The sequence below is a fragment of the Helicoverpa armigera genome, chromosome 13 (genome assembly GCF_030705265.1).
Source record: "Helicoverpa armigera isolate CAAS_96S chromosome 13, ASM3070526v1, whole genome shotgun sequence".
In the NCBI taxonomy this organism is placed as follows: domain Eukaryota; kingdom Metazoa; phylum Arthropoda; class Insecta; order Lepidoptera; family Noctuidae; genus Helicoverpa; species Helicoverpa armigera.
The window spans coordinates 241037-255245 of NC_087132.1; the positions used below are offsets into that span (position 1 = coordinate 241037).

At 47.1% G+C, this 14209-nt stretch overlaps 1 protein-coding gene across 5 annotated transcripts; it reads right to left on the reverse strand.

Annotated features, from left to right (window-relative positions):
- Window positions 1-362: 362 nt before the first annotated feature.
- LOC110376884 (uncharacterized) lies at window positions 363-13783 on the reverse strand. Of its 5 annotated transcripts, none has more exons than XM_064037404.1 (17): window positions 13614-13783; window positions 13065-13134; window positions 12475-12571; window positions 12113-12226; window positions 11002-11261; window positions 10848-10931; window positions 10501-10683; window positions 9168-9318; window positions 8856-8933; window positions 8406-8767; window positions 7971-8321; window positions 7783-7900; window positions 7451-7674; window positions 7061-7177; window positions 6828-6951; window positions 5335-5555; window positions 363-4858 (listed from the first exon to the last, which is right to left on the reverse strand). In XM_064037404.1, the coding sequence occupies exons 1-17, from the start codon at window positions 13691-13693 to the stop codon at window positions 4586-4588; spliced, it is 2907 nt and encodes a 968-aa protein (XP_063893474.1). In that variant the 5' UTR covers window positions 13694-13783; the 3' UTR covers window positions 363-4585. The 5 variants fall into 5 exon arrangements, 3 of the variants coding, with proteins under 3 accessions (XP_063893474.1, XP_063893475.1, XP_063893477.1); XR_010277058.1 differs by having other exon boundaries at window positions 4652-4858; window positions 7552-7674; XR_010277057.1 differs by having other exon boundaries at window positions 4652-4858; window positions 5335-5535.
- Between the last annotated feature and the right edge of the window lie 426 nt (window positions 13784-14209).

Sequence of the window (14209 nt, forward strand, 5' to 3'; positions counted from 1 at the left end):
TCACTAGGAATGGTCAAAAAAACAGGATACAGCCCTTTCACACGGCAGTCCAGTTTGGCAGGACCGGCCTTCTGCAAAACTGAACTACGTGTGAACACAGCGTCCGTTTTTGCAGGATCCAGTAAAATGCGCTGGACTGCCTCGTGAAAGGGCTGTAATTATTTTATTGTTTTAAAATGTTTCCAATTCAGGGGAGGTTGCGGTTATTTCGGTTGGGGGGGGGAGACATTTCAAAATTATTACCTATTTTTGCTATGATGAATAGATAGTTTCATGTTATTGAGTCTATCTAGCCTACATTATCCTGTCTGGACGGACGGTAGTTTTGGTACATATTGGATATGCAAAAAATAAAAGCCCAATTAAAAATAGACAGGAAGCTCTTTAATATGGCACTACTTTACAGTACCTACGCATACTTTATATTTTACTTAAACTTTTGTTCTTCAAAGGCAACGCAGGCCTGCAGCGCAGTGTGCGCCCGCCGGGCACCACGTGACTAATGGCACTCTAATCTAGCACTGTCCTTAATCCTAACAACAAAATATCTTGCTCTAACAAAATATAGATTTCGTTTAGAATACGCACCGTTTACAACATGTTTTAGTATCAAAGCCAGTATCTACTAATACTAAAAAAATAAAGAAAATGAGAACAGTGTACCCTCCTTCGGCAGTCGAGTCGTGCATGCGACGGAAAGCACCAACAGGAGCGATAGGGACACCCAGTTGCCCGCGCAGGACCTATCACTGGCCTAAATGTTTTCTGGAGTTTCCTTAAAACTAAACGTGCCTGCCTAACGATTTACATAGCGGCATTACCATTACTCGGGTTCATTACGTAAAATGTAAATTGTAAGTAATGTCATTGCTTATTAATCAAACATTGTTTCGTCTTTGCCTAAAGCGTGTTCTAGACGGACATAACCTGGTGACCCATCAGAGATGACCTTGCTTGTAAATATATCTAGATTGCATCTGTGTAGGCGTAATCCAAAGTCGAAATAAAATGCGCGAATGCAAACAAAGTTCTGATCAAGATCATCTCTTCTACATTATATTACATTCGTATGGATCCCGCGGCCCGATTCTCCTAAGTTAATAATGTCAAAATCGAATAGAAATTGAATCGCAATATGATCGCAATAGCAGTTTTAACCATATCGGACATTCTGCTACTGATACATAATACCAATCATATTCCAACGACATTCGATTGGTTTGCAATTGGTCTGCTATTTTGGTCTATACGGTAGTTTGCTCTACAATCATATTGCAATCGTAAATCATTTGCAGACAAAATGATTTATTATTGCGTTTATTTCAAAGAAAAAATAGCGGAATGCCACATACGCTTCAATCGTAATCGAGTCGTGATTGGATCTCAATCGAATGTAAATCGTATGTCGCTTAAGTAAAATTAGAAGAATCGGGCCCCCGGTCTATATTATTATACAATTCGTATAGTATAGTTCAAGCACTATGTCAGCAGCTGGCAATAATGCAATATTGAATAAATTACTTCATAATCTCGTGGAGGTACCCACATTTAGAACAAGCTTATAACTTAACAACCATGTAAATTACATTTTATGTAATTACTACCTTTAATATTACATATTTTGTTTGTGAATTATGTGAATAATGTATTTGTTCATGAAGTTAAAAGTAATAAGATTATAGATACCTAACAATATTTATGAATATGTAAAAAAAAAAACAAGAGAGCAAGGTAATAAATAACATTCAGAGTATTGTTACATAAATGCAAATTAGGAAAGCATCAAGTTTTCACGATGATTCAAAAAGAAGTAAGTACCTAGGTACAAATGTATAAGTGGGAAATTGAGTATCCTCTTTTCATTAACAGCTTGACTGGTACACACTATACAAGACAAAACATTTTACGAGAAACTAGGTACCTAAAAAATGTGTGGGTAGGCAACCCACACTTTGGTCCATATCGAGGGAAAACAAACAAACATAAGCAGTAAGAAATTCAAAGAGTTCATTCAACATCAAGTCAAGTGGTGTATGTCAGTCTAGTTCAACAAAGTCAACTGGCATGCTTTGTAATTTATTTATGCAGGGCAGGCGATTTTTTTAGGAATGTTATTTTAGCAATAATTATTAATGTAGAATAATGTGTCACGCATCTACAATGTACATCTGATAAGCACTGCATCACGCTGCACAGGCAGGGAGCGTCCTCAGGGCGACGCTCCACACACTAACTTACACTATATCTGTTATACCTAACATTGTAGATTTCACACAAAATGTAAATTCATTTGTATCACAAACTATAGGTATATAATACTCTATACTTTCCCTATGCTCATATGATAAGATTATGTATAATAACTAATAACTAATTGTTGAGTATCTAATTATTAGGATATGGCAACTTATTATAACTTATTGTCTAGTGGAATACTCTATGAGCTAGTAGCTGGTGACTGTTGTGTACAGCGCAGCTGTAGCACAGACCGTCCACCATGCTGAGTGCACTACTGACTACCACTTGATCAGTGCAATGGCATGACATGGTTTTCTGCATATCCCTGCTAACCAGCCCTAACTGAAATATATGTTTCTAAAGATGTTGAGCTGTTTGCATAACAGACATTTACATCGAGTTGAACCCCTTTAACACTAACCAAACCATTTTCAAGGCAAGTTTACGGCTAGTTATAGTTTGGTTATTCTTATAGTCAAAAGGGAGCAACTGGGTCTTAGTAATTTGTGGTGATAACAGACTCCAACAAAACATTAAAATTCACAGCTTTTGAAGTGTATTCCTGGCTCCTATAAAAAAGACTCAATTTGATCTGTATATGAATAATATTGCTTTGCATAAGCCTCACAGAAATAACAATGAAGAGCTACCAATCATAAGAAAACAGTTTCTTTTTTATAGGATGCGAGCATTACTGATCTCTAATTTATTGTCTGTCTCACATTGACTTTGTATGCTGTAACCAATGTTGATGTGGCTGAGTAATCTTTGAGAGAAAAAAAATCACCATAAACAATAAGGACAAAATATCAAAATAATAACATCCTTCAAATCACATGATTTTTGGGAAGTTTGAATAAATGTGTAGTGTAAATCCAACTTGTACCTCTATTGCTTAGCTTGCTAATCCACCCTGAACCATTACAAATTATTACATCTACATTCATACAATTTTAAAATACTATCTAATCTAATTATTCAATAAATCATAGCAGGACGGTTCTGACAACACATGTGATTGATTATTATCATAAAAGCAGCAACACGTTGATATGTAAGACTACCACACTCACTGTTGTTTCTAAGTTAATCTTGCATTTTATGTTATTTCTGCCTACATGCTGGCCAGCCAAGTACCAGTGCTGATTAATAATAAGTCAAGCCAGTGTTCACTTCATTTAAGGTAAAATTTGGAATAACAAGTAGATGGGAGCCAAAGGTGTTGCATAAAAATGGGTGTGGACAGCACAATGTTACGTCTGCAGCCAGTGGAACATGAGACTGTGCACTGTAGGGTAGTCGAGCTCGGCGTTGGGCGAGCTGAGCAGCTCGCGCAGGCTGAGCGGCGCGTGGGGCGCCAGCGCCGCGTCCACGAGCTCGGCCGCCGACTGCGCCGAGTTGTCGTCGGAAGCGCAGTCCGAGGCAGCGCGCTCCCGCCACTTGTCGTCGTAGCTGAGGTCACACAGCGTGGGCGGCTCGTCGCCGTCGCTGTACTCCTCCTCGAGGACCAGGGCGCGAGACTTGGAGCGCGACGCGTCTCCGTCCGCGCTGTCCCGGCCGCCGCTGCTCCCGCCGCCCTCGTGCTGGCGACGAGCGTTCTTTAGAGCTCTATATCGACGGGATCGTTCACGTTGCAGTCTTCTTTTCCTCTCATCAGCCCGTTCTAACTCTTCTGGAGTTTTCTTTAGCGAATTCTTACCAAAAAAATATCGCATGAATGACTCGTCACAGTTCCGTTTTGAAAGATAATTAGCCATTAATTTGTAATAGTACTGATTATCCATTTCGATGCTGTGTGCCAGTGCTTAATATTTCACTTATTACTCGTACAACAATAAATTTATGTAGATATTTTCGAAATTGCGAAATAAAAATAATGAGAACGCGACAATCGCTGACGTGACGTCACTGTGTCACTGACATTTGAATACGTTTCGTTTCTGCCTTCTATCTAGAATCGGACTGCTGGAGGATTCGAATTTCGACCATCTCGCCAAGGTCAGTGCAAAGCAATAGATGCGGGTCGCCGCTTATGAATCGCTGAAGACCAAGCAAAGTGGCGAATGTTGGGGGAAGGCCTTTGTCCAGCTTCTTCTTCTTGGCGAGTCGAGGGCAATTAAAATTTTGGAGGCCCAATATTTCGCTACGCATACGGCATTGTCAGTAGCGTTATAAAGGTCCTCCACTATGCAGCTGTCGGTCCAACCGGTCCTTTGTCCAGCAGTTGACGTCTTTCGACGACAACGATTAGAATTTCTGGGGCCCAATTCTGCTTAAGTTAATAATGTGAAAATTGAATAACAAGTGAATCCTAAAAGCGGTTTGAATTATCGACTACTGACGTGTACTAGAAAGACAATATATTGGTCGCGAAGAGGCAGGTAAAATTTAGTACGAAATAAAAGAGGTGCGATTCGTTTGAATAGTTTATTGTAAAGTCTAGAATACAGCGATGTCGGTGCGCTTGACGGCGGCGAGCCCGTCGTCCCACGTGAGCAGCGCGTTGAACGTGAAGTAGAGCGCCAGCGCCGACAGCAGATGCCACAGGTCGTGCGAGTCGTAGAATTGCAGCACGCGGCACTCGTGGTTGCGCTCGCGCGACTGCGCCGGCGTCGCCGACCTGTCGCCGCAATACATACACTCACTTGCACATCCTAATGCCAATGCTTTACAGTTCATCTCAAAAGTCAACTATTCATTCTCGAAAGTCATTAGGGAAGGACTATAAATTGCTGAATCTAGCCTTCTTCTTATATTGCAAATCTGCCTGACAGCCACTGACTTGGAATAAAATTATAACAACGATTGCTACTAGGTAAGTAGCATTCGATACGCCGGCTTTACGTGCCCTCCCAGATACGGGGACCGTGTAATACCGCTAACTTCCCGACTCCGGCTTAGGCTAGTTGCTGATTAACCCATTGTACAAAAGTTAGGAGCGTTGGGGAGCTTTTAGTAAAACTCTCGAAGACGATTGGATCTCAGTCGAATCGAGTCGAACGCGAATCGTATGTCGCTTAAGTAAAATTAGGAGAATCGGGCCCCTGGTTAGACTGTCCTCAAATAGTTGGGGGAAAAGTATAACGTTGTACGAACCAGTCGGAACTGCCGGACACGAAGAAGTAGAGCGCGGGCATCCAGGTGGCGGCGCCGGCGGCCAGGAACAGCCAGGCGTACCAGCGCGGGCGCTCGCCGTGCAGCAGCTTCATGCTCAGGTAGAACACCATGTAGAGCAGCGTGTTGCACAGCAGCACCGACAGCAGGTGCCCCGCGAAGTCCGCGCTCTGCGTGAACAGTCTGCGCGCGCCACCACGTCTCTAAATAACCTCACCACTCCGAAGTTGGACATCAGCTTTCTTACGCATCAGAATTTTCAAGAAAGGCAATATCGAATACGAAGTCGAAGCGCGAATAAATACTTTGACTTCGCAAGTCCATCGGCAAACTTCAGAGTCGCCAAGAAACAGCCGTAGTGTTTTTTATCGTATACTTTATATTTATTATTATATCATTCCACCAAACAGCCATTAGCCGGCCCTTAGGCTGAACAATGCCATTCCATCACACGTATCGCAGGGTATAGGTCGCGTTATATAGCGCTTGCGACCACTAGACCAAACAGATATACTTATAATAAATCTGTAGAGGTCAGTTCTGTACATTAAAGGTAAAGGCACACAACGGGCGCGGCGCGGCGCGGCGGGACGGGACGGCGACGTGACACTAAGCAGTTGTAATGTACTTGATATTACGGACGACGCCACACAGAGCCATCCCGGCGCGACGCGACGTGACGATCTAGTACATTGTGTCGCGTCGCCGTCCCGTCCCGCCGCGCCGCACCTGCTGTGTGCAGAGACCTTAAATATATTTCCAAAATATCTATCAGGGGCTGATTAGCGATCGATACTGATGCCAAAAATGCAATCAGTAAAATTTTTGTCTGTCTGTCTGTCTGTATGTTCGTTATAGAAACAAAAACTACTTGACGGATTTTAATGAAACTTGGCACAAATATTTTTCATACTCCTGGGCAGGTCATAGGATACATTTCATCACGCTACGATCAATAGGAGCAGAGCAGTGAAGGGAAATGTTGGGAAAACGGGAAAAGTTACTCCATTTTTTAAGCTTCCGTCGCGTGTGCAGCCTTACTGGTTAAAGCTATATAGAAACCATGTATGAAGGAAGTGTTCTAAAATTATGTAAAAAATATCCCACGACAGCATAATATGTCTATTTTTTATGGTTGACTTACAATAACACGTGTAACTTCCGACAGCTAAGCAGTTCAGAGCTTTCTGATTATATTTGTCAACTCACTTATCCCAATAGGCAAGGTACGCATAGATTTAGATAATTGGATAGGCTGGTGATTATTATTTCCTCTCTTTGCACAAAGTAAAAATCTAACGCGGACGAAGTCGCTGGCAGAAGCTAGTTGAAAATAATACGCAATTAGCGCAGCGGTGACGGCTGCTGAACTAAGTACTTACACGGAGGATTTCTATCAGTTGTAATGGGGAACGTTTTGATTCATTTAAATAATAAAAGTGTTTAAAAAAAGGATGTGGTGAGATGGCGGTTACCCGTAGAGTGCGAAGCCCCAGTTGACGGCGTTGGCGATGAGCAGCATGACGAGGCGCGGCGCGTACAGCGGCCGCAGCCCGCGCGACGGCAGCGCCGCCACCGCCTCCTGCACACTCTGCTTCTCTGTGCCCATGCTCGACATTGTACCACATGTATGATTACACTCAACAACTAATAGATGGCTCTTTGAACGTGCATTAAATAATAAGAAATTAAGAATGTGTGTCCTCACCGAGGCGGAACTGTCCGACGTAGTAGATGCGCAGCGACAGCAGCAGGAAGGTGAACACGTGCAGCACGGTGAACACGCTCCAGAACAGCGGGCCGCCGCCCACCACGCCCCACACCACTGCACACGAGTCACACATTACTGCTCCGCCACACGTACAGGGAAATCTCTTTATGCTAAGTGTCGACTACTGCGGCTAAGTATCAGCTGCACGGGTCCATCGATCATGGACCGTGACCATATGAATTACACATACAGTGACAATAGTTACTTCGTGCTTTGGAGGCAAGTTAAATTAATCCCGGCTGGCAGTCGTTACGGATAGACGCGCGTTGACGAGTCTGTTCTGGCGCCAGCACTCAGCGTGGCAGGCTGGACAGTAGGCGCGGTTACCGAGCGCGATGAGCAGCGCGAGCACGCCGAAGGTGGCGTGTTGACGAGTCTGTGCTGGCGCCAGCACTCAGCGTGGCAGGCTGGACAGTAGGCGCGGTTACCGAGCGCGATGAGCAGCGCGAGCACGCCGAAGGTGGCGTGGGCGCGCGCGTTGACGTCAGCGTGGCGCGCCTGGTAGATCTTCACCATGCTCAGCACCGCCAGCACGTACATGAACGCCGTGTCTGCACCGATACAACAATACATGGATTCTGTTCTATTCGTCGGATATTCAATTTAATGTTTTTTTTTTTAGAAATCTGTGCTGAAGGTGTGAGTAGCAGCAATCGTACCGAACTGGAAGTTGAGCGCGTTGGGACAGACGTGGTAGCTGGCGGACAGCAGCGCCACCATCATCATGGCGGCGCCCAGCGACGACAGCAGCCCGTAGTGCGCCGGGATGCCGTACTCCTGCACACAAGCACCTTATTGTACGACTGTACACACTTCACCCTGTGGTGCTCGAGAGTCACCGCCGTACCTCGTGGCGCGGCTTGCGGCGGCGGCGCAGCTTGCGGCGCCGCACCTGCAGCATGAACAGCGCGCCCAGCGCCAGGTAGCCCACGTTGGAGAACACGTGGTTGAAGTCCGACAGCCCGCCCAGCGGGTGCGCGCACAGGAAGTTGTAGTAGCACACGTCCAGCGAGCCCGTCACGTTGAGCACCACCTGGAAGGCGGCCACGAACTGCAGCACGGGCAGCGCGTAGAACAGCCCTACGGTGTACAGCGTGTACAGGTAGCGGTCCGAGCGCGCCGCCAGCACGCGCCCGCGCCGCCGCGTCAGCGCCGCCACGTTCAGCCGCGGTGGCAGCCCGAACGGCCGCGACGTGCTCTGCGAACCATATGCACACACTATATGACTTCACACGTTTCCAATATCGGTAGCAATTGCTTAGCAGGAACAGAGAAGACGTACGTCAGTCGGCTGAGCTCGGTCGGACTCTATGACATAGACGGTGCGCGGGCCCGCCTCACTGCCGTCAGCGTACTGCGGCGGCGGCGCCGCAGTCGCCGTCACGCCGTTACCGGCGGCGTGGACATCAACTGCCTCAGCTGTGCTAGTCACGTCAGCGGGGTTCGTGACGTTAGCTGTAGTGGTGACGTCAGCGGCGTTGGTGACGTCTGCTGTAGTGGTGACGTCAGCTGCAGTGGTGACGTCAGCGGCGGTAGTGACGGCAGCGGCGGTGGGCGAGCGCGTGCCGGTGACGTCGGTGGTGGCGGTACCGGTCTCCTCCTCCTCGTCGGTGTCGCTGTTGTCGCTGCTGTCGAACGTGGCCGCTGCGGACAGGTACAGTATGAAGCGGACACTCGCACGGCTGACGGCATGGCAACGCGTCAGAGTGACGGAGAGGCAGCAGAAACTCACTGGAGTCGCGGCGGCGGCGGCGCCCCGGCGACATGGACATCGCGCTGTCTATTTCAGATCTTGTCGCTTCATCAGGCTCTGAGGAATTACACAAAAGTTAGCAGCGAGCACTCGTTTCGAACGGGGTTTAGTATGTGTGACATATTTTAAATCGGTAAAGGTACATAAAACATATTACCTAGTTAAAAAAGATAAAAACATATAGGTATACTTTTAAATGTTTATGTGAAATAGAGTGTGTCAAGTAATTAGGAGTGAAGCGGAGGCACAATGTAAGCGTGGCTGGATGGTGGTGGTGGGTATGGTACTGACTGTCGGCGAGCACGGCGCGCGGCGCGACGAGCGCGCGCAGGCGCGGCAGGCGCTGCGCCAGCACCAGCGCGCCCACGCCGGCGTACAGCAGCGCCAGCAGCGCCAGCGCGGCGCCCGCGCCCGCCGCGTACTGCGCGCGCGTCAGCGCCGCCTGCCCAGCCACATGACATGCAATACAAATATTTACATCAAACCAATATTAGCTAAAAGGCAAAAGCAACTTGAACAATCGCAGTTCGGTCTCCCTTTCCTGAGCTAGGTGAGCACGTGCTCGGTAGTACAGTCCCGACTCCCGCCACAACGATTCGCCGATTGTTCAACTTGTTGTGTAGTTTCATGCAAGCAATTAATACGTCTTCGTTTTAAAAAATGGTTAGCCTTATTTTTTTTATTGAATAAAGATCCTAACTGCCTATGTAATCTCATATTCATATTCGTTTATTGAATTCCAATCCATAAAAGTGGAAATATAAAATAGTTGTCGCAATTATGATCCTGATGGGCATATTTATCTAGCTACAAGTTAGATGCAAGAAAGGCGTTTGATGTTGATATTATAATATATTAGGGTTCTTTTTCCTACGAATACGCCAAAAAACGGTATTTAACATTTTTAATATGTTTTCTGTTTCAGCAGATCGCAGTACGTCCGCGGAGGCAGGAAAGATCAGGGGAGATACCATAAGGCAGCGGTTCCCGAAATCTATTGGCTTCGGAACACTTTTCGTTTCACCATTTTTCGGCGGACCCTTAGCTTAAGTAAGAAGTAAACTAAAGATGTAAATACACTTAGGTACGGCTCGTGGCGCGTGGTAGCGCACCAAATGGTTATATGGTTAGAGACACATTCAGTATACTCAGGCGTAGCATGGCTAAGTATCTGCCACACGGGCCAGAAAACAATTTAGCCGCCCTTGACTTTGTGCGCCACTTGTCGCGAAAGTACGAGACTTACACTCCCGAGTGGTACCCACCTACATGGTGCCTAAATGGAATTTTGGAATACAATATTTAAAACAATTTAATTGAAAATGAATAATAATTAAATATTGTCAAAAGTGAAACGATTTACCATATGGAAATATTGAATTTTCCACGGAACCCTTGAGGGCCTGTCACGGAACCTCAGGGTTCCGCGGAATCCCATTTGGGAACCGCTGCCATAAGGTACGTACGGTGCGCCTGACCAAACCACCCCTTTAGGAGGGAAATAAAGAGACGTTCCGGTTCCTTGAGACATCTGTCAAAGATTGGTCTCGATTGGTCTATGAGATCTCCGCGAGTCGTTACATTTAGCAGGGGCAGGTGTAAGAGAGCAACAGAGCAGACATACGCGCATGTGCAGCGTGAGCGCCTTGGTGCGCGGCAGCGCGTGCGGCGGCGGCGCGTCGCCCTCGCCCGCCAGCGCCGCGCCCCACAGCCAGTCGGGGTCGTCGTCCTCGGCCGCGGGCCGGCACGCCGCGTCGCTCGCGTGCACCACCGCCACCACGTAGAACCCGCGCGGGTACCGCTGCCGCTGCCACACAACCCGACACTCGTTAACATCCTCTCTCGCTCGCGTGACCTTCTCCACTGCACAAACATCGTGGCCGCAACATACTGCTTACATCCCAGCCACACCGACCAATTGTAAAATGCCATGCAATTTGTAGAATGTCACATATCGAGAAGACGACTCACCGACAGCTGCATGCCGCCGGAGCGCGTGACCGTCATGCGCAGCGACGAGATCTCTATGTCCTCCAACGTCTCCGCTATCGGGCACTGCAACACATGTTAGTGATCATGTACTCGTTCGTAGTCGTCGGGCGTGCAGTGGAGGAGCGATAGTTACGGAGTAGTCCTGCACGGCGACGGTGGCGCACACGTCGTCGGCGGAGTCGACCACGAGGCGCACGTGGTCCTGGTCGCGCGGGAAGCGGTAGGCGTGCACGCTGGGCGCGCCCTGCGCCAGCTGCACGGGCGTGGACGACTGGAAGGGCAGGCGCCAGTCGCGCACGAAGGCGGCGCGCAGGCGCACGCGCGCTGCCGCGGCGCACGACGAGCTCACGTGCAGCGTCAGCGCGCCCACGCCCGCCGCGCCCGCCTCCGCCTCTGTGCAACACCACCGCTCATCTCAACATACTGGAGCTCGACAATACCACTCAAACTTCTAACCGCGAGCTACTCCTAGCTTTAGCCGGCTAGATCTTGGAGTAGCCGCACTTCGGGCTTTAGGCGTAACACATAAAACAGGGCCCCGATTCTCCTAATTTTACTTAAGCGGCATACGATTCACGTTCGACTCGGTTCGACTGAGATCCAATCCCGACTCGACTACGATTGAAACGTATGTGGCATTCCGCTATTTTTTCTTTGAAATAAACGTTTTTATCCAGGCCCGCCGGAAGCGGGCGTGCAGCGCGTGCACAGCACGCGGGCGGCACGTCCTAGGGGGCGGCAAATCTAGCGAGTTATCACGTAATATTTAAAAAATACACAATATTTCCGAACACAGATAGCGCTAAGAATATTACTTACACTGCCGGTTTCAGTTAGGTAGGTACATCTGTTGAAAGGACATTATCAAAATTAAAGATTCTTAAAAACGATTTAAGATAAACCAGTGGCGTAGCGTAGGGCAAATGCTATTTAGGGGGCGGCAAATTTAAACCAATAAAATTTCAGAAAAAGCCGCCCTAGCTTTGGTCGTCTCCTATCAATGTTGACTGTTTCACCCTTTGCATCCCCAAAAAAATTCGCGCTCGCTGCGCTCGCGGCTCCATGTCGGATATCGCATTTTATCTTTGTTTAATTGTTGAGGCATTCAATTCCGAAAAAAAATTTTTCGCGCATTCGATTGCGATTCGATGTCTATTCGATTTTGACATTATTAACTTAGGAGAATCGGGCCCCAGGCTTTGCTTTAATAAAATAAATAGTATAGTATAGTGAGTGATGCTGACCGCAGTCGTCGCCGAGGCTCTCGACGTCGACGCTGTCGTCGGGGCACAGCGTGCGCTGCAGCTCGTGCAGCAGCGCCGGCCCCGAGCGGTACGGCAGCTGCCACGTCCACGCGCCTGCACACACACACACTCAACACCTCCTTCGACAATGACTATACAGATCATTATTACGGAGTGAGTGGTTTTTACAGCAACTCTTTTAGTACAATTTGTTTGCAAGAATAAAATCACGAAGGAATAATTTGGTAAGATATCTGAATTTGATCAAAACCAACCATCAAATATAGACAAAGGATATAGGATAGGATTACAAAGAAAGATCCCAACTGTATAGTTAGGATGCGAAGTGAGTGGAGACATACCGACGGTGCGGCGCGCGGTGAGCAGCAGCGGGCGCGCGGTGTCGCCGCCCTGCGTCTGCGCCCACACGCGGATGGGCAGGTGGCCCTGCGCCGGGTTCTACGGGGACAACACCAAACTACATTCAACTATCTTATACCGTACAGTCACCACATCCAGTTACTCCACTACTCATCAATCAACATATAATAATTGAACATTATGCCTTGGATATAAAGTTGAAAAACTTAATGTGCTGTTGTGTATACAGCTGCGGTAACAAGTGTTTTACTGTTAAGTCAAGTTTGCTGGACAAGCTGCAGGTAACTCTAAGTTACGTTATATCTTAGAAAAGTGCTTGCCACAGCCTGGCAGTGTTGACTTGCGGCACGGGAAAATGTAGTGGGTATTCAGTTGTATCATTGCAAACTAAGGATATCTTACACAAGAGTGTAAAGTCTTTTCTACATTTTTTTTTTATGGCGTCCGCAGCCGATTTCGGCCACTGATTATATATCTATGATATTTTATTTAAGACTAAGTAAATAACCAGTCTCATCATGGAAAACAGATTTGTAGTAGAAATTTAAATGTTAGGATTAGTGAGACTTACCGGAGCGAACGAAAGTATGAATTCGACGGACGAGTTCACTACCAGCTCATGAGTGTCGTCGAACGTTAACCTGCAAATGTAGGCGCTAGCTGTACTCGTCGTGGTACCAAACTATTTAGTAATCTGTGGTTAAGGTCACTGCAAGCTTGTCATAGTCATGTGTGATGGCTGTCGGCGCTTTTGTACGCACACCGTCCCTCAGTACACCCGAGCTGGTCAGCAGTCATCGCACTGAGAGACAGAGCACACACGGAGATGTGACGATGCCCACATGCCCCGACAGCGCTTGCCACTTGTGTTCGGTTACAGGAAGGCATACCTACTACAGTTTGTGTACAAAAAAAATAGTAAGCGAACATTAGGTGTTTCAAGATTACAAGTAGGTATGTTACTGCTCTATCTTTTTTAACTTGTATAGTCATTAATTAAATCTTACAGATGTGGAATATGTATGGTAGGTAATATGAATATATTTGGCGCAGGTGGCTAATTAGGACGTGGTGAGTATGAGGAGCGTGTACAGTGTAATGTTAACAAGAGTGTGCTGACTGCTGCGAGATGACGGTGATGTTCCCGGCGCCGCAGCGCGCCGCCAGCAGCGCCAGCGCCGCCACCGCCGCGCTCCACATCACACACACACACACAGATGTACGACACGGCTGAAGGCAGGTGCACACAAGCACGGCCGGACAGCGCCTCGGGGGAACTGGCCGAATCCTCGCGTTATCACTGCTATCGCCCGCGCCCTGATATCGACGTGTGACTCATCGCAGATTTCTACAACTACCCAGTATCTAGGACTTATTTTTCCTCATTTCTCAGTTTTCTCACGAAAAAACATAAGTAGGTATAATAAATAAACCAAACAAAAGTTTTTGACAACACTTGACATACCTACTCTGGTATTGGTCATATGTTTCCCTATCGTTTCCTTCATTTATTTATGAGTTTCTGCATCACTTATACATATAATTATTAATCTTTAACCATAATAGCTGCAATATACGGAGTATTAAGATAGGTGTAGCATATTATACTCATCGTTTTAGTGCGTATTCAAGATAGCTGAACCGATATCACACCTAACGTATCGTCCCTATCTGTGCACTGACCAAAATAGATAACGATTTAAAATACATCGTAAA